At 58.8% G+C, this 23,770-nt stretch overlaps 12 protein-coding genes across 12 annotated transcripts; 7 read left to right on the top strand and 5 right to left on the bottom strand.

The window, feature by feature from the left end:
• Positions 1–621: 621 nt before the first annotated feature.
• On the top strand, positions 622–2,179 carry PSEUBRA_006209 (Major facilitator superfamily; the record flags this gene model as incomplete). The annotated part of the gene is made up of 2 exons (XM_016439544.1): positions 622–756; positions 827–2,179. The coding sequence occupies 2 exons, from the start codon at positions 622–624 to the stop codon at positions 2,177–2,179; spliced, it is 1,488 nt and encodes a 495-aa protein (XP_016289461.1).
• Positions 2,180–2,549: 370 nt separating this feature from the next.
• Positions 2,550–3,468, bottom strand: PSEUBRA_006210 (Ribonucleoprotein LSM domain protein; the record flags this gene model as incomplete). Its single annotated transcript, XM_016439567.1, has 3 exons — positions 2,550–2,577; positions 2,665–2,939; positions 3,088–3,468. The coding sequence occupies 3 exons, from the start codon at positions 3,466–3,468 to the stop codon at positions 2,550–2,552; spliced, it is 684 nt and encodes a 227-aa protein (XP_016289462.1).
• An 857-nt stretch (positions 3,469–4,325) lies between these two features.
• On the top strand, positions 4,326–5,552 carry PSEUBRA_006211 (Beta-lactamase-related; the record flags this gene model as incomplete). The annotated part of the gene is made up of 1 exon (XM_016439543.1): positions 4,326–5,552. One exon carries the CDS (start codon positions 4,326–4,328, stop codon positions 5,550–5,552), a length of 1,227 nt encoding a protein of 408 aa, XP_016289463.1.
• Positions 5,553–5,580: 28 nt separating this feature from the next.
• PSEUBRA_006212 (uncharacterized protein) lies at positions 5,581–5,964 on the bottom strand (the record flags this gene model as incomplete). Its single annotated transcript, XM_016439565.1, has 1 exon — positions 5,581–5,964. The coding sequence occupies one exon, from the start codon at positions 5,962–5,964 to the stop codon at positions 5,581–5,583; it is 384 nt and encodes a 127-aa protein (XP_016289464.1).
• Positions 5,965–7,160: 1,196 nt separating this feature from the next.
• On the top strand, positions 7,161–7,826 carry PSEUBRA_006213 (Alpha crystallin/Hsp20 domain protein; the record flags this gene model as incomplete). Its single annotated transcript, XM_016439554.1, has 1 exon — positions 7,161–7,826. One exon carries the CDS (start codon positions 7,161–7,163, stop codon positions 7,824–7,826), a length of 666 nt encoding a protein of 221 aa, XP_016289465.1.
• A 1,004-nt stretch (positions 7,827–8,830) lies between these two features.
• On the top strand, positions 8,831–10,046 carry PSEUBRA_006214 (PLC-like phosphodiesterase, TIM beta/alpha-barrel domain protein; the record flags this gene model as incomplete). Its single annotated transcript, XM_016439548.1, has 2 exons — positions 8,831–9,174; positions 9,245–10,046. 2 exons carry the CDS (start codon positions 8,831–8,833, stop codon positions 10,044–10,046), a joined length of 1,146 nt encoding a protein of 381 aa, XP_016289466.1.
• A 172-nt stretch (positions 10,047–10,218) lies between these two features.
• On the bottom strand, positions 10,219–12,801 carry PSEUBRA_006215 (ALIX V-shaped domain protein; the record flags this gene model as incomplete). Its single annotated transcript, XM_016439560.1, has 1 exon — positions 10,219–12,801. The coding sequence occupies one exon, from the start codon at positions 12,799–12,801 to the stop codon at positions 10,219–10,221; it is 2,583 nt and encodes an 860-aa protein (XP_016289467.1).
• Positions 12,802–13,142: 341 nt separating this feature from the next.
• PSEUBRA_006216 (Pre-rRNA-processing protein TSR2) lies at positions 13,143–13,817 on the top strand (the record flags this gene model as incomplete). The annotated part of the gene is made up of 1 exon (XM_016439542.1): positions 13,143–13,817. The coding sequence occupies one exon, from the start codon at positions 13,143–13,145 to the stop codon at positions 13,815–13,817; it is 675 nt and encodes a 224-aa protein (XP_016289468.1).
• A 485-nt stretch (positions 13,818–14,302) lies between these two features.
• PSEUBRA_006217 (Chloride channel, voltage gated) lies at positions 14,303–17,701 on the bottom strand (the record flags this gene model as incomplete). The annotated part of the gene is made up of 1 exon (XM_016439568.2): positions 14,303–17,701. The coding sequence occupies one exon, from the start codon at positions 17,699–17,701 to the stop codon at positions 14,303–14,305; it is 3,399 nt and encodes a 1,132-aa protein (XP_016289469.2).
• Positions 17,702–18,439: 738 nt separating this feature from the next.
• On the bottom strand, positions 18,440–18,790 carry PSEUBRA_006218 (DASH complex subunit Hsk3 like protein; the record flags this gene model as incomplete). The annotated part of the gene is made up of 2 exons (XM_016439571.1): positions 18,440–18,500; positions 18,612–18,790. The coding sequence occupies 2 exons, from the start codon at positions 18,788–18,790 to the stop codon at positions 18,440–18,442; spliced, it is 240 nt and encodes a 79-aa protein (XP_016289470.1).
• Positions 18,791–19,232: 442 nt separating this feature from the next.
• On the top strand, positions 19,233–22,547 carry PSEUBRA_006219 (Leucine-rich repeat, typical subtype; the record flags this gene model as incomplete). The annotated part of the gene is made up of 1 exon (XM_059465766.1): positions 19,233–22,547. One exon carries the CDS (start codon positions 19,233–19,235, stop codon positions 22,545–22,547), a length of 3,315 nt encoding a protein of 1,104 aa, XP_059320286.1.
• A 518-nt stretch (positions 22,548–23,065) lies between these two features.
• Positions 23,066–23,758, top strand: PSEUBRA_006220 (uncharacterized protein; the record flags this gene model as incomplete). The annotated part of the gene is made up of 1 exon (XM_016439552.1): positions 23,066–23,758. One exon carries the CDS (start codon positions 23,066–23,068, stop codon positions 23,756–23,758), a length of 693 nt encoding a protein of 230 aa, XP_016289472.1.
• Between the last annotated feature and the right edge of the window lie 12 nt (positions 23,759–23,770).

The raw sequence follows: 23,770 nt of genomic DNA on the forward strand, positions 1-23,770 counted from the left end.
CGACGTCGCTTGACAAGCCGAGCTCTGCAGGGCAACTTCATCTTCTCTTGGAGCTTGTCACCGGTGTCCCTTTGGCAACTCATCACATGCTTGCTAGCGCCTTGCGAGCGATGTGCCTGACCAAGCCCCTCCTCGTCCTACTCGATTTGCTTCCGACATATCCTTCCTGCCTTTCACCCATGCTTCTTCTCTCCTGACTTCCTGACTGCTCTCCAGGTTGTGCCTCTTGACCTTCCCGCCTCTGATCTCGAACGCCACGTTTGCCCCTCGGACATAACCTTGCGCTTCTGGGTGCGATCTCTTGCTAAGCCCCTCATCGGTTGCATCTCGTCTTTGTCGCCCCAACCTGCGCTCTTCACGCTCCTGCATCTAAGGAACCCCGCACTTCCCTTTCTCGGTCTCTGAGACTGCTTGGACCCCGTTGGAGCTTTGCCGATAGGTACTTATACCCCTCTCCTTGCGGCCTCGACTGCCTCCTCTACCTCTCAAGCCCTCGCCCGTCAGCGCCTTCCGTATCGTCGACCCTGCCCCTTGTCCGCACCTGACGTATCGGCTCACCCACTCGGCCCACCCTCAGCACATCCATATTTCATCTAGCCCAACCCTTGACACATCGCCATCATGAGGTCTGGCTCACTCGTTCATCCGGATCCTAGCCATCCATACAACCTTCCAACATGGCGAAAGCTTCTGATGCTTGCCACTGTCTCGCTTACCGCCTTTGCGGCTAACGAGATGGCTGCAGCCCACTTGACTGTACGTGTCCATGCTTCATTCCTCCATTCACTGCAAACCCATTGCTGACACCTTTGCTTTTCCCCTCTAGGCCTTCCACCAAGTCTCTGTAGCATTCCACCGCACCATCACTGCCACCGCCAACACGATCGGCATCGGCATCCTCGGTCTCGGCACGGGCCCTCTCCTGTGGAATGCCATCTCCGAGTCCCTCGGTCGTCGCCCAGCCTACCTCCTCGCATGGACGCTCTACATTCCCTGCACCGTGTGGCTTTCCCGCGCGGGCAGCTACGACAGCTTTGCCGCCGCCCGTTTCTTCGCCGGCTTCACCGGCGCCGTCTCCCAGACCGTCCCTGCGTCGCTGATCTCCGAGACGTTCTCGCCCGAGCATCGAGGAGCAGCGATCGCCGCATGGACGGTGCTGCTCATCGCCGGGCCCGTTACGGCTCCTGTTATTGGTGCAGGCATCTTGACGCGAACGGAAAACTGGAGGTGGGTGTACTACCTCACCGTCATCCTGGCGGGTGTGCTGTGGGTGTGCATTCTGCTGTTCGTCCCCGAGACGCGATATAACGAGAACCCTTCCTCCATGCACAACGTCACTTCTGGCGATGAGATGGAGAAGAAGGACTCGCACTCGCTCGAGCACGGCACGTCGACCCCACCTCTCGCCACTGCAGGAACCCTCGAGAGCGGCAGCTACGGTCGGGTGGGTGCCGCCTGGTATCCCTGGCAACAACCGCTTCGCTTCCTCGGCGAGATCGTCGCTCCCCTCAAGATGGCCATGTACATCCCGCTCATCGTGCCCTCCATCACGTACGCGGTCATCTTCATGTGGAGTGTTGGGTTCACCGTTGTTTCCCCTCAGGTCTTCCCTCGTCCCCCGTGGCTGTTCACCAACGTTCAGGTCGGTCTGGCTTTCCTTGCCGCTGCGGTGGGTGCGTTGATCGGCAAATTTGCCGGTGGCTACATCTCGGACAAGACGGTCGACTTTTTCGTTCGTCGTCACTCGGGTTCGTCGGACGGAAAGCGCGTGCCGGAATACCGACTGTGGGCACTGCTGCCGCATGTGGTGCTGCTCACCATCGGCCTGCTGCTCTACGGCATCGGTTACGCCAAGGAGCTCTCCTGGCCCGTCGAAGTCATCGGTGGCATCGGCGTGTACTATGTTGCCAACTCGGCCGCGGGTGGCATCCTCCAAACCTACATCATCGAGTCGTACATCACCAAAGCGGTGCATGGCATTGCGCTCTTCAACTTTGTCAAGTGCGTCCTGGCCTTCTCCGCACCCTTCTTTGTGCCCGAATGGGCCTTCGAGGGATTCACGAAGAGTTATGTCGTCCAGGCGGTGGTCACTGCTGTGTTGACGCTCGTCACGTTGGTGGTACTGATTGCGTTCGGCGGCAAGATTCGCGCCGCACAAAGGATGGTTTCCACCGCCTAGGAGTTGTCTCGGTTCTGTACGAAGAAATGTTACCTTGATTCGAAGATTGCCAACACTTTCGGAATGTACCTTGTGTTTCGCCTGGACGCTTGAACTGCCCGGAGAAGTTGAGATCCCAGCAGCAACCGCGCTGGTTGGAGATGCGTGTGGGCGCTTCGAGAGCATCTCAAAAGGGCAGAATGTACAGACTGCTCGTCGCTGCCGTACTGAGCATCAAAAGAGCAGTGACGACCGACGAACTCGATCCGATTCACCTCGTGCGTCTGCGATGAGAATGGTCGATGTGATTGCGTTATGGCTATGAATACATTTTTGAGCTGTAGCGTGAGCCTTGTGCGATACTGATGCAGTCGCAAGCAAAGCGATCCGATCATTGTGGTCGTGGCGGCATGCCAAATCTGCGTGGTCGAAAGAGAAGCAAAAGAAAGACATGTCAGCAACCAGCTTGTATCTTTGTACCAACAAGAGACGAAGGTTGAATTTACCCAGGCGGTGGACGAGGAGGGAAGCCTCCCGGCGGAGGAACGGGGAAGCCGGGAGGTGGACCGCCTGGCATGCCGGGGAAGCCAGGTGGACGGAAACCAGGAGGTGGACCGACGGGCATGCCTGGTGGTGGAACAGGCATGCCAGGCATGCCAGGGGGCGGTCTCGCGTAGGGCATGGGACGAGCCATCATGGGAGGTGCAGCTCCCGCCATGGGTGGCACTGCCAGGCCCATGCCACGACCCATAGGAGCGCCTTTGCCGGGGCCGGGTTGCATCTGCGATTGAGAGCGGTAAGATCGGACACCAAAGGTCAGTCGAGAGTCACAATAAATGTGCGAAGGGAGCCGACTCTGGACGAAGTCGGCGGCACAGCCATGCTGGGGCGTGTGACGTGCGGAAAGAAGGCAGGGAGGCATTACTTACGGTCGCTTGTTTCCTGTCATCAGCCGGTGGTGGTGCCTCGATGGCCATGCTGACGATGTTCTCTCCGCGCAGGATGAGCAAGCCCAGCGTTCGCTTTTGCTCCAGGATGGCATCCGGAGCATTCGACGAAGCTCCAAGGTCGTCCTCGTCCTCCTCGTCCTCGACGGCTGCCTTGCCCTCCTTGGAAGCCGCGGCCGCTTTCGCTTTTGCTTTTCTCGATTTGATCTTTCGGTATTCCTGCGAGTCGGCGAGGACGAGATTCATGTGAGCGTCAAAGGCGAGCAGCTGACCGACGATCTGACGCGAGTCGTTGAGTGTGATGCGAAGCCTGTAGTTGATGAGCGACATCATCTTGCCGCCCTTGGGCTTTGTGGGAGGCATGTTGGGCGAATGTCACGATCCTCGAACTGCGCTGCAATGCTTCTGACGGCCTGGGTCGGATCTGCAAGGGGTATGCGACAAAAGGGAGTATCCGAGTCGTCGTCGTCGATGTTTCTTCAGATAGATGAGGCCGGCGCTCGAGCTGAGGGGCCGATTAAGTTGGACTGGTCGCTGTGGCTCTTTGTTGAGTCCCGCAGTTGATCGCTGTCCGCGCCTCGTCTGACACTAGTTGCTGAACAAGCTTCGTCGAGATGAGAGCGAGAGAAGAAGGATGATGGATGAAATGGAAGCTTCAAGTCTCGGAAAACGGCGCGAATCTGGCAGAGCCGTCTCAGCTCGTCACGTGTTTCCCAGCCATTTTATTGTCAAGCACAAAAGAGGGGCCTAACAGATGTTTTTGAGAAATACGCATGGCTGGTGCGCCTTTTAGAGCTGCTTCCCCACATTTTGAGCGTTCAGGGTCTCTCATGCCGTGATATCCCCTTGTGCGCTCTCCGCGGTCGGTATCCGCTGCATGCAAGATGGCATCTCGTTCATTTCCCCGCACTAGCAGCATGGTCGCTTGGTTCATTAGGCATGTGACCCTTTAAAGGTCTCCTCGCTTTCTATACAAAATAGGCTCGACTTTGTGCATCGTCCGACAGCCAAGATCCTGTGCCGACTCTGTTCCCGTGCCTCGGGTCAGTCGAGGGATGCTGTTGCCTCCAGAACCGAAACTAAGACTCTTCCTTCTCGCAATTCATGCCGCACTGGCCAGCCATTGTTGAGGCATAAAAGGGTTGCCATACCTCGTCAAGGCATGATCTCGGCAGCCTCTCTATCCCCAAACCCGTTGTTTTCCAGATACCGTCCCTACAATGACCGCCCCCGACAAATCGTCTCTGCAAGAAGGCGTGCAAAAGGTGCTCGACACCTACACAGCCGGCAAGGGCCCCAACAACGTTCCCGGCGCCGTAGCCTACATCGCCGATGCGAGCGGTAAGGAGGTTGCATGGGCGGCCGCCGGCGTCAGCGACATTACCAAACCCGATCCGATGAAGAAGGACGCCATCTTCTGGATCGCCAGTTGCTCTAAGCTGCTCGTCGCCATCGCGTGTCTCCAGCTGGTGGAACGCGGTCAGCTCAACCTCGAAGACAGCATCGCCAAGTTCCTGCCCGAAGCAGGTGAGCTCAAGATGCTCAAGGATGGCTCGGCTCCGAACAAGATCCCGACGGTCAACGACACGCTGCTCATCCTGTCCGGCCAGGCGTGTGCCCTTTTCAACCAGGACCTCGCCGACTGGTTTGCCAGCAAGGGCCTGCCACCGACGGCCAACCTGGACCATAGCCGAGCGAGCATCTTCACGCCGTATGCTTCGCAGCCCGGCGAGGAGTGGAACTATGGCTTCAACATCGACTGGGCCGGCTTGGCCGTCGAAGTCATCACCGGCAAGGATCTCGAGACGTACTACCGCGAAAACATCTTTGAGCCGCTCGGCGTCAAGGACATCACCTTCAAGCCTAAATCGGCCGGCCTCATGGATCGCCTTGCTGCCAGTCACATGCGCGACGAGAGCGGCAACATCCTGCCCTTCATCCAGCTCTGTTTGGCGGACGAGGACAAGATGGAGATTGTCTATCCTGGCGCCGGCCTCTACGCCAACGGCTCCGAATACGTCAAGATCCTCGTGGCACTGCTCAACAAGGGCACGCACCCTACTCAGGGCGGCACCATCCTCAAGCCGGAAAGCGTCGAGCTGTTGAAGAAGGACCAGCTTCACGGAAAGCTTGTCGATGACCTCGAGCGCAAGTTCGACGCGGTGGTTCCGGCCGTGATGAGCGAGAACTTTGCCGGCTGCTGCGCGCCCGGGCTCAAGAAGAACTGGGCCTACGGTGGCCTGAGGCTCAAGGAGAAGCACCCGACTCGCGGTCTCAGCGAAGACTCGCTCAGCTGGTGCGGGGTTCAGAACAGCTGGTGGTGGCTTGATTTCAAGGATGGTACTTGTGGCATGGTGCATACGCAGATGAGTCCATTCCCGGACAAGGCGACCGAGGATATGCTGGCCGAGGTCGAGAGCCAGGTGCACGCTGCGTATGCGAATTAGATACAAGGCGCTGCTTATTGCTTCTCGATCATGATTGTCCGTGCCATTGGCGCTCGAACCACTCGACGAGGGCAGGTGGGCGCAAGCCAACAGGATTGTCATGTGCGAACCCTGTGTTCAGGTAGATATAACATCTTTGACCATCGTCGGCGCGTTGCAGTGTGTGTGGTTCCGGTTGTTCGCGCAGCCGTTCGAATACTTTGAAGAAGTCCTCCACCTTTCCTAGAGGTCCTGCTTTGGAGATAACAGCCCCTGTGCAGTAGCTGTCCGGGCCGCTAGAGATGCCAGCAAAGACGAGGAGGATGCGAGCATCGTAGAAGGCGAGCGTCGTGCTATAGTCGTAGGGGATTTGACCGGAGCGGCCTCGTTGCATGTCCTTGATCAGCTGAGCGCGATCTTCACCCTCGAGCATCTTGTAGAACAGATTTGGAGGAATTGAAGTCGGCGGGGCGGAGTCCTTGACCGCCTTTATGACTACACGTGTGACTGCTTAAAAGGAGACTGTTCAAGAGACGGCGATGGTGATGGCAGAAACAAGATCTTCCGCTGGTCAGGAATGCTTCCCGTGGAAGCAAAGGCGACCCTCAATCCCAAATGCTCTCGCTCGGGCTGTGGCATTCGCTGGTCGCGATCGAGCCTCCTACAGTCATCGATCCTTGCTTGTCAAGGCTTGTGTCTCACACCCCAGCATTCCGCAGCGCCACCAAGACGACAGGTGTTCTCAGACAAGAGCAATCTCCGTCTTAACAATTACGAAAAATTCGGAGTACCCAGACGTGTGGAAGGGGAAAAGCGCTGGTGCGCAGTGGAAGCGTCTAGAATTCACGCGAGGCTTCCGACCTGAGACAGATGAGAGCTGTCAAGCAACGGAGACCAGTGGCGAACCTTCGAGGTCCCTCTCAGCACCGCAGGAGCCGAACATGCTTTTCCCACGCAGACTTTCTCACTCGCACGCTCCCTCTCGTCTATGTGTCATCGAGCGGACTGCTTCCGTGCTCCCGTGTCAACCGTGAGAAAGACGAGTCTGCCAGAAGGATCGAGAGTACTCATCAGCGCTTCCGTAGCGGCATCAAGCGACGTGAACCGAGACTATCTGAGTGTGTCAGGAGGTCTGCTGACGTGGACCTGGAGTCGTGCCCGCTCGAGCCTTGGCTAGAATGCTTCCAGAGGCATCCTGAAGGTCGCTGAGCAGCCCGTGCTTTTTCGAGCCTTGACGCTGAGTCGACGACACTGAGTCATGCTCTGTCGCATTCGCAGGCACGCCTCGAAGGCTGTAAAGGTATATCTAGACGGCCTTTCTCGAGGATGCGTCCATCCCCCTCTCCTCGTCAACACCAAAGTTCACAGATATCATCGGACTACAACGCTCATCACCATCATCATCGACTTCAAGCTCATCGCCCTCTACCCAGCGATATCTTCAACTCGACTTTGATGCGTCAGGCGCTCCGACTCCCACTGCCTAGCTCGCAGATTGCCTCGATCACCCGCAACGCCGCTGCTCGTCCTCGCGCTTCCCCTCTCGCCAGCGTCTCTGCTTTCAAGCCCACCAGCGCTCCAAACAACAAACCTACTCCACAGCGATCCTTCAGCACCGCTCGAACCAACATGTCTCTGCTTCGACCTTCTACCTTCTTCGCGTCGCCCGTCGACGACTTTGACGTTTTCCCGTCGTCGCTGCGCGACCTGATGCTCATGAACCCTTTTGCCCCCGTCGCTGCTAGTCGCCCCAATGTCAATGCCGGCGACTACCGTATCTGGTCCGGCCCCAAGGTGGACCTGCACGAGGAGGACACTAAATTTGTGCTCACCGCCGAGCTGCCGGGGGTCAAGAAGGAGGACCTCAAGATCAACGTCGACGCCGACCGACGCAGGCTCACGCTCGAGGGACACATGAAGAGCGAGTACACTTCGCAGCCTGCCTCGGACGGCCAGGGCGGCAACAGCGACCAGTCGCGCGAAGCTCAGGACTCGAACCAGCAGCAGCAGCACGAAAAGCACGGCAAGAACAAGCACGACAAGGGCGCCTCTTCCTCCACCGAGGTGAGCAAGAAGGAACAGGGTGGCCAGGTCGGCCCCGTCGGCCACGCTCTGGTCTCTGAGCGCGTCTACGGATCGTTCAGCCGCTCGTTCACGCTGCCTCCCACGGCCGACCTTTCAAACGACGCCTCACTCAAGGCTCGCTTCAACGACGGTCTGCTCCGACTCGAGATCCCAAAGAAGAAGGAGGAGCACTCGAAGACGCGCCAGATTGCCATCGAAAGCAGCGCCTGAGCTCGTCCATCGGCACATCAACATAGCTTTGCTGAGCCAAAGTTCTGGCCAGCAATCACCTATTCCCTCTGTCTCCAAGCGTCCCCATCCAATTCGCTCGCATTTCCTTTGCATACCCCCGCTCGACTTTTCTCTCGCATTTCTGATTTGTCTCTTGCAGCGCTGTAACCTCTTTCGTCAATCCCGAGTTTCTTGTCACCCCATCCTTTGCGATGTGATGGTCTGGTCTGATGATCGGCGCTGACTTCTATCGTCCTGCTCAGATGTCTCCTGAGTCTGGTATCCGAGTCGAGTCGAGGCTGAGTATGAGTATGAGTGAGTATCAGTATTCTGAGCCTTCTGCCGTCCTTGGCAGAGATCTGCACAGCCGAGCGCGCTGAAGCTTCTTTGGGCTCGGCAACGGCGAATTTGATCCGAGGCAGCAGCATGATTTGCGCGCTCTTTCAGGGTTTTCAGGAGGAAAAGTGTAAAATTCAAGCTCAGTCCAACACAGACACAACACAGCGCGGCAAGCTGCAGCTGCAGGGTATACACCGCCTTGGCATGGATCCATGCGGCGACTTCGGCACGGCGTCAAGAAAGATCGACAGGAGCACGATGCCGGGCGGAGACTCTGCTGGCGAGAAGCAGGGCCTAGCAGGGCGTACACTCAGCGAGGCATGTCACTCGTCCTCCTTGGAATTTGTCGCTTGCCTTGCTACCGTCACATCCTCCCTTCATCATCCGACAGCTTCAGACGGAGGCGCCGACCCTTGCCTCTGTGTAGTCACCTTTCCTTCCCAGTCAAGCACGCATAAACTCTCTCTGGTATACTCTCTCTGGTCTACAGAGCGTCGAGCACATAGGCGTACAAAATCTTGACGCGTTCTGTTGCTCCGCCACCACGACCATCTCGTCAGCACCGTCATCTCGGTCCTCAGCCCGCTGCCTCGCACACACTCCGGTTTAGACTCCCCTTCGCACCATCATCGCTCTGCATCAGACGCCGGCGTCTATCCACCACCATGCTCGCATTCACTCACCTCTTCAGCGCCACCGTGGCCCTCACCTCCGCCCTCACCCCCGTCATCGCGGCACCTCAACCGTTCTCAGCCGCACCCGCCCTCGCCCCGCGCGCCAGCGTCTGCAACGGCGACGCCTCGCTCTGCTCTCGTCTTTACTCGAATGTCACCTACATCGGCGCGCACAACAGCTACGCCGTCGGCACGCTCGCCGGCGCCACCACGGGCAAGAACCAGGAGCAGGATGTCACGCAGCAGCTCAACGACGGTATCCGTCTGCTGCAGGTGCAGGCACATCGCAATACCAACTCGACGGGCGCCTCCGGCATCGATCTGTGTCACTCTTCGTAAGTCGCGCCTAGTTTGACAGATGAAACCCACCGTGCACCGTTGCTGACCCCACGTTTCATTTGACAGATGCGAGCTGGAGAACGGCGGGTCGCTAGAATCCTACCTGACCAAGGTCAACAGCTGGCTCGCCGCCAACCCGAACGACGTGGTGACGCTTCTCATTGTCAATGCCGACGATCAGTCTGCGTCGACCTTTGGCGGTGCTTTTTCCTCCACGGGCATCTCCTCTCGTGCCTACTCGCCGTCCTCTAACGTGATCGCCAAGAGCTCCTGGCCGACTCTCAGCAGCCTCATCGACAGCGGCAAGAACCTGGTGGTGTTCATTGACAACTCGGCCGACGCTAGCGTGCCGTACATCCTGCCGCACTTTAGCAACACCTGGGAGAATCCGTACGACCAAACGTCGGTGCCGTTCAACTGCTCCATCGACCGCATCAACTCCGGCTCTTCCGCGTCGAATCTCATGTACCTCGTCAACCACTACCTCGATTCGACGTTCAATCTCTTCGGCACCAACGTCTACGTGCCCAACACCGCCGAGCTCAGCACCACAAACAGTCTGAACAGCATCATGACGGACACGAACAACTGTGCGAGCATGCACGGCGGTAGCTGGCCGACGTTTGTCCTGACGGATTTCTACGATGTTGGCAACGGAAGCGTTTTCCAGGCTGCGGCGCGGATGAATGGCGTGCAGTATGTCGCAAAAGCCATTGGGAATGCGACGACCGGTGGGAGCACGGGGAGTGGCAGCGGGAGCGGCAGTAGCACTGGCCGCGGGTCGAGCTCGGCTGCCTCGAAGCTGGGTATGATGGGCAGTGGCGCGCTGGCGCTCATCGCTCTGGTGGCCGCCTCGACACTGGTCTAAGACGTTCCCCTTCTTTGACTCGAATCGCATCAGGATCGCATACATTCAGACCGGACAATCTCTCGCCTCATCTCAATGGACAGTTGCATCTCACTTTGACACCTCTTTGCATATTTCTGCTGATCGTCACTCCAAGTCGCTGTCTATTGCGCGTATGACATGATCCCTTGCATCAATCGCCGAACTGAATCTTGGCTCCCGGCGGCAGGGCTCCCCACTGCGGTGGCGGGGGTTGCTGTGGCTGGCTCGCCTGTTCCTGCTGCGTCTGCTGCTGAGACAAGCGTGTCCGACTCCTGGTCTGTCTCGCGGGCGACTGCTGCACCTCCTCCTGCACCAGTCGTTGGTCCTGTCGACTCTCCTGGCGATGCTCCGCGTGTTGCTGGTGTTCCACCGGCTGCTGGGGCTCCTGAACGCTCACCCGTCCCATCTGATGGATCAGCCAGTGCAAATCGACCTGTCTGGCCCTAGCCCATTCCTTGACCCCATCCCTGTATCCGCTCAAAATCCTCGCTAGACCATTGTAAAACTCCAACCCTTCCACCAGATTGCTCGACAGCTCGCGGTACTTGACGTAGGCCGCCTCTAAACTCTGCAGTGCGCGTTCGCGGCGTTGGATCGTCGCATCGCTCTTGCGGGCGTCGATGAAGGCGGTGTTTCTCTGCGTGATTTGCGAGAGAAGGGCCTCCTGGGCGGTAGCAGAGGCGTCGAGGTCGGTGGCGAAGCGGGAGTATTTGGTGAGAGACCGGTCGAAGAGCTCTTCGAATTGCGCTGCGGCCACTTCTTCGCCCGAGGTGGAGAGTGTGGCTGCCTCGCGCAGGACGAGGGGGCGAATGTCGTCGTTGGAAGCGAGGGATTTGGCTTCGGTGATGCAGGCCGAGCGCGAGTCGAGCAGGTCATCCAGTCCCTCCAGCGCCTCGCGGAGCGATCGCACCGCTGCCACCTGCGCGTCCGACTGCGAGGAGAGACTCGGGTTGGACGACGGCACGAAGGCTTCCAATCCCTGCACGTTCCCACCAAGCACACCAATCAGGTCCTCCCAGTCCTCCAGCTTGCGTCGCACGATCTCGTCCGATGCCACTGCCTTTTGAAGCGTCGAATGGTACTCTGCGGCTTGGGCCTTGAGATCGACATTGACTTCCGCGCTACTCTGCCGACCCCAGGATTGCGCAGAGAAAGAGGTGCGCACGGACTCGTCTTCCCGCTCCTCGTGCTCGAGCAGCGCCAGCGCCTCCGAGAGCGTCGCGCGGTCCGTAGCGGCAATGCGGGAGACGTCCGCCGCGATACGCTGGAGTCGCTCTAGTCCGCCTTCAGCCACCAACTCCTCGTGCTTGCGCAGCAGCGACGGCGGCAGACCCATCGGTTGTTCCAACGCCTGCAGCGACCCTGGCAGATTGAGGCTTTGGAGGGTGCTCGTAGCGATCGCGTCCAGTTCGTCCCTCCTCGCCCCCAGCGTGTCCCGCACGAACGAGTCCTTCCGATCGTCATAGATGCTGATCGCCAGATGCACACCATACGGCACGAGCTCGCCGAACAGCGGTTTGCCAAATGCCGGTGCTGGCGAATCTCTCAGATGCGCAATCGGCTGCAAAACCTCCACGGGCACCACCGCCTTCACCATCGCCGCCGCTTGAATGGCCGCCAGCTGCGTCGCCGGCGTCACGGCCTCGAGGTAGATCAGATCGTTATCCCGTGTGGCGCGCGTGATGTTGCTCTGCAGGATCCCCTGCAGACTCTTGAGGTCCGAAGTGATAGCCTCGCTGACGCCGCGTTTCGCCGAATCGAGCGCCTTCTTCACGTGCGTCTCCGCCAACTGCAGTCGGCCCAGTTCGTCACCGTATCGATTGGCGCCGAGGTCGTCGCACGCTTTGCGGTATTGTGCGGCGGCAGCAAAGTGCCCCCGTTTGACGGTGAGGTGGTTCTCCCACCCACTTGGGAGCGTCAGCTTGGCCGTATCCGCCGCGTCTACCTTGCCATCCTCCCCGGGGCCCTCAGTGACGGCCTGCGTTGCGGTAGCATAGTACTCGGACACTTTCTGAGCAAGCTTGGCGATGGTCCCATCCTTCATGCGGTCCATGACGGCTTTTTGCCAGAAACACTCTTGCGCTTGGGCGAGCATCAGGTCCCTCAAGCAAGCGAGCAGACGCGGGTTGAGATCGGAAGAAGCGGGCGAGAGGTGCCGTGTCGGTTCGACGAGCGTGTCGAGAATATGTTGGAGGATGCCTGCTGCGTTCTGGAACCAGGCGGTGGCGCGTTTGATGCTCTCCTTCTCCGAGCGCGATTCTGCGCATCCGAGGGATGAGTAGAGCGCTGCGAGGCTGAAGAGGAGATTGGCACGTTCGAACGCGAGATCGGGGTGCGCTACCGTGTCGCTTGTCGCGTACGCGATGCCGGATGCTGGACCCGCTTCGGCGGACTTGGTTGCCTCCATGGCCCCCGAGATCGTGCTCGTCCATGACGGGAGGGATGGCGGAAAGCTGAGCGACCACGGGAAGGAGAGGTTGATGTTGGCGGGAAACTTGGTGGAGAAGAACACGAGCTGGGCGTGATAACGCAGCAGCGGATCGATGGCAGAGACGTGGATCTCGAGCGAGGAGACCTGATCGCGAAGCTGGACAAAGGCGCGAATGTCATTGGTGAAGGCGTCCGGGTGGGTGTCGGTGTAGTTGTCCGAGATGTAGGTGCGAATGGCAGAGGTGAGTGCGCCTGAGATGGAAGGGGTGCGCTTAGGCGGGATGGAGAGGATGTTGCGCGGCATAGTGGCGATGTCACCGCCCGTCGCCGTCGCAGAGGGGTAAGATGGATGAAAGATCGAGGCGAAGACGAGGTGAAGACGAGGTTGGTTGGTCGTTGAAAGGCAAAGAAGCCTCCACCTCAACACTTTCAGGCACGCACCCGCGTCCAATCCGGCCGTGACATCATTCGTGCACTCAAGTGTGGGTCTAACATTTTGCGACCAAGCGGGAGTCGGAAGCCAACTTTTGCAGCACAGACGCAGCCAACCTGGAATTTTTCTTGGTCTGAGATCTTCTTGCTCTCTCTTTCCTTCGCCTCCTCATACCACCTTACACCACACAGCCCGTCATTAATCGCTTCACAATGTCAGCCCAGCCGTCTACATCCACCAGCGCCGCCATAGCGCAGATCGACAACGCCCCCACACCGCAGCAGCTGCTCTTTGCCAAATCCATCATGCTGACGTTTGAGCTGTGGCCAGCGATGCGCCTCGCGGTATCCGAGCAGTGGGGCGGGCCCGATTCCGCCGACAAGCGCGACTTCCTCCTCTCGCATCTCTGCGATCAATACGGCAACCCAGGGTCTGCGTTCGAGCCGGACCTCGACGACCTCGCCGACATCCTCGAGGGGTACATGATCGACGAGTACGAGGCGAGGCTCGAGGACGGTTCGCCCGACTGGGTCGCTGGTCGCATCGTCGGATTGCACAGGGTGATCTTCGCACCGGAGGAGGACACGACCAAGGCGCAGGCTGCAGTGCGGGAATTGGAAAAGGCATACGAGGAGTTAAAGGGCAAGAAAGCTACATTTGAGCAAGGCAAGAACGAGGATGGCGAGGTGGACGGGGAAGATGCGGATGAGGAGATGAGGGATGCGAGGAGTATGGCGCAGTCGCACGGCGGTGTCACAGAGGCGGATCGACAGGGAGCGAGGGTCGGATTGGAGCAGGATCAGGCAAGGGCGGCGAGGGAGCCTCAGGGCCCAATCGTGGACGAGGACGGATTCGAGACGGTCGTCTCGCGAAGACGACGCAAGTGATCACCAAATCATCCAAATCAACACAATACAGTTCAGACATGCTTCGCCGCATGTACCGTCGATTCTCTTGGCGTGTCAGTGCTCGCATCTTGCGCTGTCGATGAGGTCGATGGATGGGTGCTTCTGAACAGGCCACACGAAAACCCTGGTGCGAGATTTATGTTCGCCAAAACAAAAGTCGTGGTGAAAAAGCGTGCCAGAAAAACGCCTTCCGAAATCCTCCAACTCTGGATAGCCGTCAAGTCCTGCCTGCTATCTCAGATCCGCTTCACAGCAATGCTTATCTCCTTCGAGTGTCATTCGCTGCTTGTTTGTTCGCAAGGCGTGCAAGAGCGAAGCAATGGATGATGGAAAGGTATCTGATTGTCGTCATTGCAATGCAAGTTTTAAAGTCCAGGTCGTTCGGTCGTATGGTCGTAAAGTCGTCCCACGTTCTTCCCCTCGTGCTATTGTTCTTCTTCCTGTCTCTACTCTATTCTCGCCATCTAATGCCCCTTTCCCTGCTCCTCCTCCAGATCGGCCAAGAATTTGAGATAGCTCTTCTTGAAGATGATGCCCCTGTACAGCCCGCGCTCATCCACCACAATCAGGTACCGCACGCCCAAGCGCACAAAGTACTGATGCACCAGCTCGAGCGGCGAATGAATCTGCACGGTGATGGGCGCCTTGTCGACATACCTGCTTAGATCGAGCGGGTCGGAACCGGTGAACAAGACCGAGTCGCGCACGCGGGCGGCTCCCTCACGCTCTGCCCGGACGAAGGGGAGATTCTTGAACGAGACGCGTGTCGATTCGGGCTTTGTCTCCGGGTTCGAGCGGGCCGCTCGGCCAAGGGCATGCTCTAGCTCGCTCGCTGCTATGTAGCCGACCATGAGGTGAGCGGACGGTGCTGCGCTCGAGGGTTCGTGGCCGGACGTGGGCGGGATGTGATCCGTCATCGATCCGATGCTCGCCGACAGGTCTGCCGGCGTAGGTGGCACGGCGGAAGAGGCGATGGGCGTGCTGCGGGAAACGATGGGGAAGCCGCCGTCGGTGTATCCAGATCCACTGGCCAGGCGATCCAGCTTCTCGCCCAGCGACTGAACCGTGTTGTCGACATCCAAAGAGATCACCTCGACCTCGGTCTCCATCGCATCCGTCACGTCAACGCCATTCCAGATGTACTCGGCCTTGCTGTCGAGGTAGGGCAGCCCCGAAAAGTCGATCACAAGATCGTAGATGCCCTTGTGCTCGAGGGCGTCTGCGATGGTCTTGGCCACCAAGATAGCCAGCATCACGGGCACTGCATACGTCAACGTGCCCGTAAGCTCGAACATGATCACAGCAAGCGAGACGGTGGTGCGAGTGACACCCGAAAGCGCGGCTGCCGCTCCCACCATAGCATAAACACCGGGCACAATGCAGGCCGAGTCCGAGGCAGGACACCAGCTGAAGAAGCCGATCTCGGGATCCGTCCACTGTACGTACTGCACCAGCAGACCGACGATGCGACCGAAGCAGGCTCCTACCGCAAGAGTCGGGATGAAGATACCGGCGGGCAGCTTGATTCCGAACGTGATGATGGTCAGCGCACCCCTCAACACCATGGCGCTCAAGACGGCCATCACGAGGGGTCCGATCTGCGAAGGATGCGAGACGCAGAGTCCCTCTAACGACTCGTGCTCGTGACACTCGCTGAACAGATCGGCGATGAGCTCGACACCGCCCATGCGTGTGTAGCCGTTGAAGAAGGAGAACGCAGCCGTGACCGCCGTGATGACGACCACCTCGAAGATGGGATGGCGTGCCATCCAGGTCTTTGCGCGGACGTTCTTGGCCCAGAACATGTTGAGCTTGGTAAAGTAAGCACCGTAGAGTCCACCAAAGATGCCGATCAGGATGAAGAAGAGGAGCTCGTAAAAGTGCCAGTCCTTGTCGTAGGTGACCTGGAAAAGCACGATCTTGCCCGTGCCGAACGGATCGAGGGCTCGCAGGACGGCGGCAGCGACCATGGCGCAGAAGAAGGAGCGAAACATGACTTTGCCGGGGAAGTAGTAGCTCACTTCCTCGAGGGAGAAGAGCACGCCGCCGACGGGAGCACCGAAAGCCACGGCGACACCGGCTGCGCAGGCGCACGAGAGCATCTCGCGACGCTTGCCTTCGTTGTTCTCGTATTTGGGGAAAGCACGACAGACGATGTTGCCGACACAGGAAGCAATATGCACAAAGGGGCCTTCTTTGCCGAGCGAGAGACCCGAAGCGACCGACAGAGTGAGGCCGACCGACTTGGTGAAGAGCGTCCAGAAGCCAAGATAGCCGTGGATGACAAAGCCGCTCAAGATGCACTTGACCTCGGAGATACCCGAGCCCGTGGCGAAATAGAGCACCTTTCTAGGCAGGATGGCGTTCTGAGCGCGCTGGTCGTTGGCGATGCGAGCAAAGTTCCTCGACGTCGCGGTATCGGGATGTTGCATCGCCACGACCGGAGATCGTGATCGTGATGCCTGTCCGTTGCGCTGCTGAGCGAGAAGGGCTGTGGTCTCGGTGGGCTCGTCCATAGCATCCCCGGTATCATGCTGCTGCTCCGAGTCACGTTTCTGGCTACCCATATTGGCAGTGGGTAAGGCTGCATCCGCGTCCTTGAGGTAGAGTTCGCTTGAAGTGAGATAGATGGTGAGGATGCTGGCGATAGATGCCCAGAGGACGGCGACGACAAAGTACATGGCGTAGCCGGCAAACCAGTTGCTGTCCTTCAAAGAGCCGAATTTTTGACCCCAAGTGATCCAGCCAGGGCAGGCCTCGGTTTCAGAATCGACAGGTGACATCACATTCAACAGTGTCGTGTTGACAGCGCCTGCAGCAGAAGAAGCGGCCATCCTGGCCCAGGCTGGACTGCCAGCGACGGGCGCTGCCCAGCCACTGAGGATGCGGTTGCCCTTGCCGAGACCAGAGACCATCGACCCGAAAGCATCCGCAGTAGAAGGCGAGGCTGAAAGGGCGGCGTGAGGCAGGAAAGGCGTCCGATACGACCAAGCGGTAGCATTGAGCGAAGGATGGTCCCAGTCGGGCGATCCACCGTAGGGGCAGCAGAAGCGCTTGGCAAGCTTCCAGTCTTTTGCGCAGTAGCCGTCCTTGAGATCGAAGAGGACCGCCTCGGACTTGACGATGCATCCAGCGATGAGCGCTGTGATGACACCGGTGATGGTGACGATGATCCAGCCTTGAAGACGATCCCAGACGTTGGCGGCGAATCCGCGGATACCCTTGAGATTGCGGATGCGGCGCAGACGGGAGCTCTCCTTGATGGCGTCGTGAATCCAGTCAATGGTGGTGTAGGACTCGTACCAGACACGGATGCCATTGCCGCCGGCCCCGGGTAGATTCATCTCATCCTCGAAGTTGGCGTCGTCGTAGGAACGCAAGTGCCTCTTGCGGCGGTTGCGAGCGCCAGGAGCGCCTTGCGCCTTGAGACCATCGTAGAAGGAGCGCATGGGGCTGCGTGGCTCTCTGAGAGAAGCGAGAGAAGCGCGACTGGACAGCGCTCCAGGTAAAGCTCTTGAGAAGAAGCTAGGGCGCGAGGACGACGGTGTGGGAGCTGTAATCTCTGCCTGAGCTCCGTTGGGAGGTACGAAGAGCGAAGAGAGGCGCCTAATCTCGGATTTGGCGGACATGGTGCGCCTTTCGACCAAGCGTGGACGAGCGGTACTGGGCGCTGATCGAAAGTCGAGTCGAGCAGAATTCTGTTGATCATTGTCTGGCTCGTCGGCATGTCTGGTGTGAATCGTGTCGGTCGAGATCGAGAGGCCCGGATTGGGGAGTGCCGAGTTGTGGCTAGCGTCGATGCTGGGCTGTGCTCGGGAGCTCCTGCCCCGGCGTGAGTGTGAGGCTTGATCGGAGTCCACCATCCCTGTTTCCCTTGCTTGCACGACCTCTCGAGAGACGAGTGCCAGAAGATGAGATGGAGCGGAGCGAAAGCTCGATGCTGTCTGAGCTGATAACAAGAGCCGAGATGCTTGTGTGGGGAAGGACAGGTTACGCTGCCAGCGAGGTGGTGGTGCTGAGCAGCTCGAGGCTCGAGCTCAAGCCGGTGAGGGGAGCCGAATGAAGGCGAGACGAGAGAAGGCTCAAGCAGCATTCAAGCTGGCAAGCAAGCCCCTCGCTGTCGACACGCAGGCAGGCTGAGCTGCAAACGAGGTTGATGCTGCGTGTGGTTGACATGTCCAGCTCAAGCCCCTGCAGCTCCGCCTTTTTTGTCCTTGCAACTCCACAAAGAGGTCCAAGCTTGGCGTCTGAGCTGTGTGGGAAATTTAGATTGCTTTTCCCATTTCGCCGTTCCAAGCCCATGTGATCAAGGACAGGGCGCACGATGTGTTGCTCTCGTCGGACTCGACTCAATCTCATTTTGACACTTGAGCTCAAAAGCACTCCTCGGAAGCTATCCGAGAGCGTTCTGGCCGGCGAGTCGGACGATGACAGTGAGGTATACAAACGAATATGATATGGTAAAGATACAAATACAGGTAGAATCGCGGGCGAGAGCCGTCCCGAGAGCATCTATCGGCTCGATCCGATGAAAGAAGGTCAAGCTCGAGCGGCTGCTTCCGACGTGTGAGAACGATGTGACTGAGCCAAAACCCACTTCTCTATGCTTCCGTCGGGTCGGCGTCTTGCTCTCGGTCCACCTCGTGAAGCACCGCCATGAACCTGTTGGTTGCAGAGAACGCAAGCAGTCAGACAGAGCAGCTCAGCAGGGTGTCAATTACACTTCTGTCGTGTCCACGAGAAAGCAGTGCAGTCCGAAGTGATATGACTTACGTGGATGCTTGCGCGATACCGAGCTTGCGCATGTAGAAGGCTTGTTCGGCTGCGAGGTTGAGATGCTGCTTGGTAGTTTCGAACGAGCTGGCCAGGGTGCCTAGCTTGGCGGCGAGTTGAGCATAGTGCCTCTCCTTGGTGGTGAGCGGCGTTGTACTTGATGGTACTTGTGGAATCATGTTTGTGATCGAGGTCCGCGGATAGAGGATGGTGGAGCTGACGATGGTGTTGGTTGGTCGCTGTTGAGATGGAAAGCGTGTTTTGGACCCTGAAGCGCAGACTCAAGGCGAGACGCGTCCAAGGAGACCAACACCATCTCAGCTCTCTGCGCTCACAAACCAAATCCTTTATTAAAGATTGATTTTGACTTTTACCTTGGAAAAGACGCGCTAAATTGCTGTCGCGGTCTGCTGCCTTGAAAATAACTCAACTGGGCGGTTGCCTGGAAATGGGTGGGACGAGTCCAGCCAGCAGCTCTCTACGCGTGCAAGGCGGTTGTGGTGAAAGCTCTCTCTCTTTCTCTCCTACCCTTCCTTCTACTGAGAGGCAAGCGTCGACTTGCTTTGAGTCTCTTCCTTTCTCCCGTATCACAGCGACACCGCTCATCTCTAGAGCGACAGCATGGACGTGGCCATGCCTCAACCAGCGCAGCCATTGCCCACCACTCCGGCTCGTCCAGCTTCCCCCGCCAGTCCAGCACAATCGCGCTCGCCCATTGTTCTGTCAGAAGCCTGGAAACAGCTCCATCTCTCCTCGCCATCTCAAAATGCTAGCTCGTCTTCCTCTCATATCCGACCAACGCAATCTGCCAACGACGATGACGATGCCGACTCCTCCGACGACGGGTTTCTCTCGGACCACAGCGACGAGATTCATCCCGAGACGGGCTTCGACCCCTTTCTTGCTGCAACAAGAAGAGCGAGGCAGCAGTCAAGCTCGTCTCTTCTAGCGCCTCAGCCCGCGCTCTCTGCCACTGCCCCCTCTCCCATCCCTTCGTCCTCGGATTCATCCCCGGCGACGTCCAGCGACAGCGTAGTCACCACCGAGGCGCCCCTCAACCAGCACGAACAACTCCAACGTCAAGAAGCCTATCGATGGGGTCGAATCGCAAAGTACTGGTACAAAGTCGTAGACGAAGTCATGCTTCAGCCCAAAGCCGCAAAACAAGGCACCATCGATCTCAGCAGCAAAGACATCACCGACATCCTCCCCACCATTGCCGACCTCTCCCGCTTTGTAGCTCTCGCTCCTCCTCGATACGATCCAGACGATGCACCCGAGGCTCGCTCCTCTGCTGAACCGCAAACCTTGCTGCAATCCAAGACCGGTGGTCTCGTTCGCCACGAATCGTACCTCGCTCCCTTCAGCGCCCACATCCACAACGACGCGGTCTCTTCCCATCGGACCGGCACGACAGCGCAGCGGACCTTGTCGCGCAGTCAGTCGGCATTCATGCCCACCATGGGCCGAGCTCATTCCTTTGCCCGAAGCAGCAGTGCCATGAGCGGTCTCAGCTCCAAATCTGCTGGCTCGTATCGCGATCACCGCGACCGTCAGGCCACCCTCAGTATCTTCCTCGCCTCCAATGCGCTCACTCGGCTTCCAAGCGCACTCTTTCAGCTTCAGAACCTGCGCGTCCTCTCGCTGCGGTCCAACAAGCTCAAAGTCCTTCCGCCCGCCATCGGCGATCTGCACAACCTCTCTGAGCTCCACGTTCCTAACAACGAGCTCCAGTACCTACCAGCCGAGATCCTCCGTCTCAAGCTGGATGTCTTCACCTGGTTCCCCAACCCCTACCTCGTCAAGCCACCTCAAACTGGCGTTCTGACGGTTCGCGCCATGCTATGCCACGGCGCACGACGCATTCGTCAGCAACCATCGCTCAACCAGCTTGCAGAGCTGGACGACATCGACGAGGCTGCTGATGATGCTTCGACCACGCCGGTTCGCACTGATTTCGGCAACGACGGAGGGGAAATCGTTTCCGTCCCCGTTTCACAGCAGCCACCTCCTCTGATTCGTGCACCTGCCACCGGCTCAGCTCGTCAGCTGCGGCAGTTGGACCGCACGCGATCCGACATGCAGGTCGAAAGCTTCCTCGCCAGAGGCATCGATCGACTCGGTGGCAGCAGCTTTGCCTCGATCCACGAGCAAGACGCAGACGCGCAAGACGACAGCATCATCGACACCAGCACAGACGCAGCCGACTCCACCATGGACGCAGACGACACCGCTTTGCAGCTGCCTTCAGCATCAAGTGGGGCAGCGGAAGCCTCTGATGACGACGAAGAGCGAGAACGCCAGCGCATCCTCGAAGCAGCCTTTGAGGACGACGACGTCTTTGACCTCACGCCTTCGACCGAGCAAGGTGCCACCACACGAGGCAAGGTGGCAGGTCGTTCGCGTGTGCTGGGCAGCAAGGAGGTTTCGGGCCTACCGAGCCTGCAAGAGCTATGCATCCGCAAGCTTCTCGGTCCCTACGACGTCGCTGAAGCCGAAGCGCAGGGCATTGCATCGCCCTTCCTCTCGCCCGTCGTCCAGACTTCGGGTGGGCCTAAACATCGACGAAGCAGCAACAGCAGCAGAAGCAACTCGCGCACCAACACTCCGCTCTTTGAAGCGCAGCTCAGGAACCGCACGACCTCGTTTGGCTCGAATCAGTCGCGCACCAAAAGCTTCAGCTCCAATGGAGGACCTGAGAACAGCAAGTTTGGCAAGAGGGTGCCCACGCTGCTGGAGGCGTACGAGAACGGCACGCTGCAGAGCTTGGTGGGCGAATTGGGTCACGAGCTGGTGTCGAAGCTCGAGGCGGCTCGACGCAGTGCCACGCAGGACTGGGGCACAAGAGCTCGAATGCGAAGCACTTCGAATGCAGCTGCCAGGAGGCACGGTCTCGCGCGCACGCAGTCGGTTGTAGATGCCTTCCCCGCTGCTACCGCTGACGCCGTCAACGATGGAAGCGCTTCGCAAACGCAGACAAGGCAATCCAGCGCATCGCAAGACGAAGGAGAAGAGTCGTACGACGTCTTTGGCGGAGTCGACGTGGCAGGATCGCTGGACCGTGGCGACGATGCATGCACCAATCCGTGGTTCTCGCGCTGCCCCAACCCCAAGCACTGCGAAGAGAGGCTGCGCGAATCGCAGACGGGTGTCAAGCGCACCGGAGACATTGCTCTGCACCGAGGCAAGCGTGGGTTTGGATCGACCAGCAGTGTTTCTAGCCTGGGCACCACGCTTGGCGCTGGCAAGGCCGAGGCTGCATCCAGCGACATGGAGCGAGTCCCCTCCACTGCTGCCAGCTCGGACAGCGGTGCGACGCCTGCATCGCCCGTGTCGTCGGTGTCGTCTTCCGTGGGGACAGTCGCAGGCTTCGGCTCCGTGTCTACATCGTCCGTACCGTCGCGGCCCGAATCTCAGATCGGCACATTCGCAGGCCAACAGGTCCGCTTTGCGCCCAACTCACAACGCAGCTTCACATCAGCCGGTCTGGGCCGAGCATGGTCGGCTTCGCGATCCGCCTTTGGAAACGACCGTGGTATGGCTCGACCTGCGAGCACCAACTTTGTCCGTGGCTTCTCCACCTCTTCTGCCTTGTCGGCATCGGGGCTCAATCGCAGCACGTCGTTCGCGCCCGAGGCGGAAGACTCGCTGGAGCGGGACTGGCCTCTGACGGAGCAGGAGCATCGCCAGGCGCCCGTGTTCAGCACTCCAGGCGAGACAAGGATCGAGTGGATCTCGCACATCGGTGGTATCCGGGTGGCCAAGCTGGGTGAAACTCAGGTCGAGCTGGATGCCGTTCCAGGGCCGGGAGCTGCAGTGGGTGGTGAGGCGGCGCAGCCCAGCATGATGGGTGCCATGAGTGCCTTTGAGAACAAGGACTTGCTTCCCATTCTTTGGCGAGGGTGCAGTCGAGGATGTTTGGACTTTCTCGTGTGACGCCACTGCAAGGCCCATCGCAATAGCATCCATCGCGTCGCATGATAAGACTCAGCGCACTCAGTCGTGTGTCCACACATTCAGTAGCGTGTCCAAGAGATGAGCTTTTACATGCGTACTGTCCGGGTTGAATGCGTGCGGGTGGGGACGAGGGCTGGCATCTTATCTCTAATGCTGTTGACGTGCGTTTCCGAGGATCCGAGTGGCCGTTTCTCTGCAACGCGCACGGATTCCCGGGAAAAAAGGGCCCAAAAAGAGCATCACATGGCAGCCTCGCCGCTCTGTGCAAGCTTTGAGTTTCTTTTTTGAAACGGAGGAGGCCGCTGGTTGCAGGGTTCGTACAAAAGTGTGAGCATCTTGAAGCCTTGTCCTTCCACCTCTTCGCCATCTGTTGCTCCCCCTTGGATCCCTCGACACCGTTGCGTTCAGCTTGGAACACCTCAACGCGCACCACGGGAATTCCATTTGGTATCTCGCTGCCACCACCGCATACAATTACCACCGGAAACGACACAGTCATGGCATCCACATCCTCCGCCAACGGCGCCGTTGCGGCCCAAACCGGACCCACCCTCCCCCCCAATGCATCTCGCCTCCCGCAAACCGCTCAACTAGACGCGCTCCTCACCATCATCCGAGACGCCTCTACTCCACGATCCGACTTCATCTTCTACTCGGACCGCATCATCCGGCTTCTGGTCGAGGAAGGGTTGAACCACCTCCCCACGGTTCCGCAGACGGTGATGACGCCGACGGGCTTTTCGTACTCTGGCGTTTCGTTCCAGGGTCGGATCTGTGGTGTGTCGATCCTGCGTGCAGGCGAGGCGATGGAGGCTGGACTGCGAGAATGCTGTCGCAGCGTGAGGATTGGGAAGATCCTCATCCAACGCGACGAGGAGACGGCCAAACCCAAGCTGTTCTACGCCAAATTGCCCGAGGACATTGCAGAGAGATGGGTGCTGCTGCTCGATCCCATGCTGGCAACGGGAGGCAGCGCAATCAAGGCCATCGAGGTGTTGATCGAAAACGGCGTCAAGGCGGAACAGATTCTGTTTTTGAACTTGATCGCCAGCCCAGAAGGGTTGGCCAACATGTACAGCAAGTTCCCCCAGGTCAAGGTCATCAGTGCGTGGGTGGACGAGAGGCTGGACGAGAAGAGCTATATTATTCCCGGGCTGGGAGACTATGGCGACCGTTACTACAGCGGGTAGACGATAGGAAAG

The sequence above is a fragment of the Kalmanozyma brasiliensis genome, assembly GCF_000497045.1.
Source record: "Kalmanozyma brasiliensis GHG001 unplaced genomic scaffold PSEUBRA_SCAF9, whole genome shotgun sequence".
Classification (NCBI taxonomy): Eukaryota; Fungi; Basidiomycota; class Ustilaginomycetes; order Ustilaginales; genus Kalmanozyma; species Kalmanozyma brasiliensis.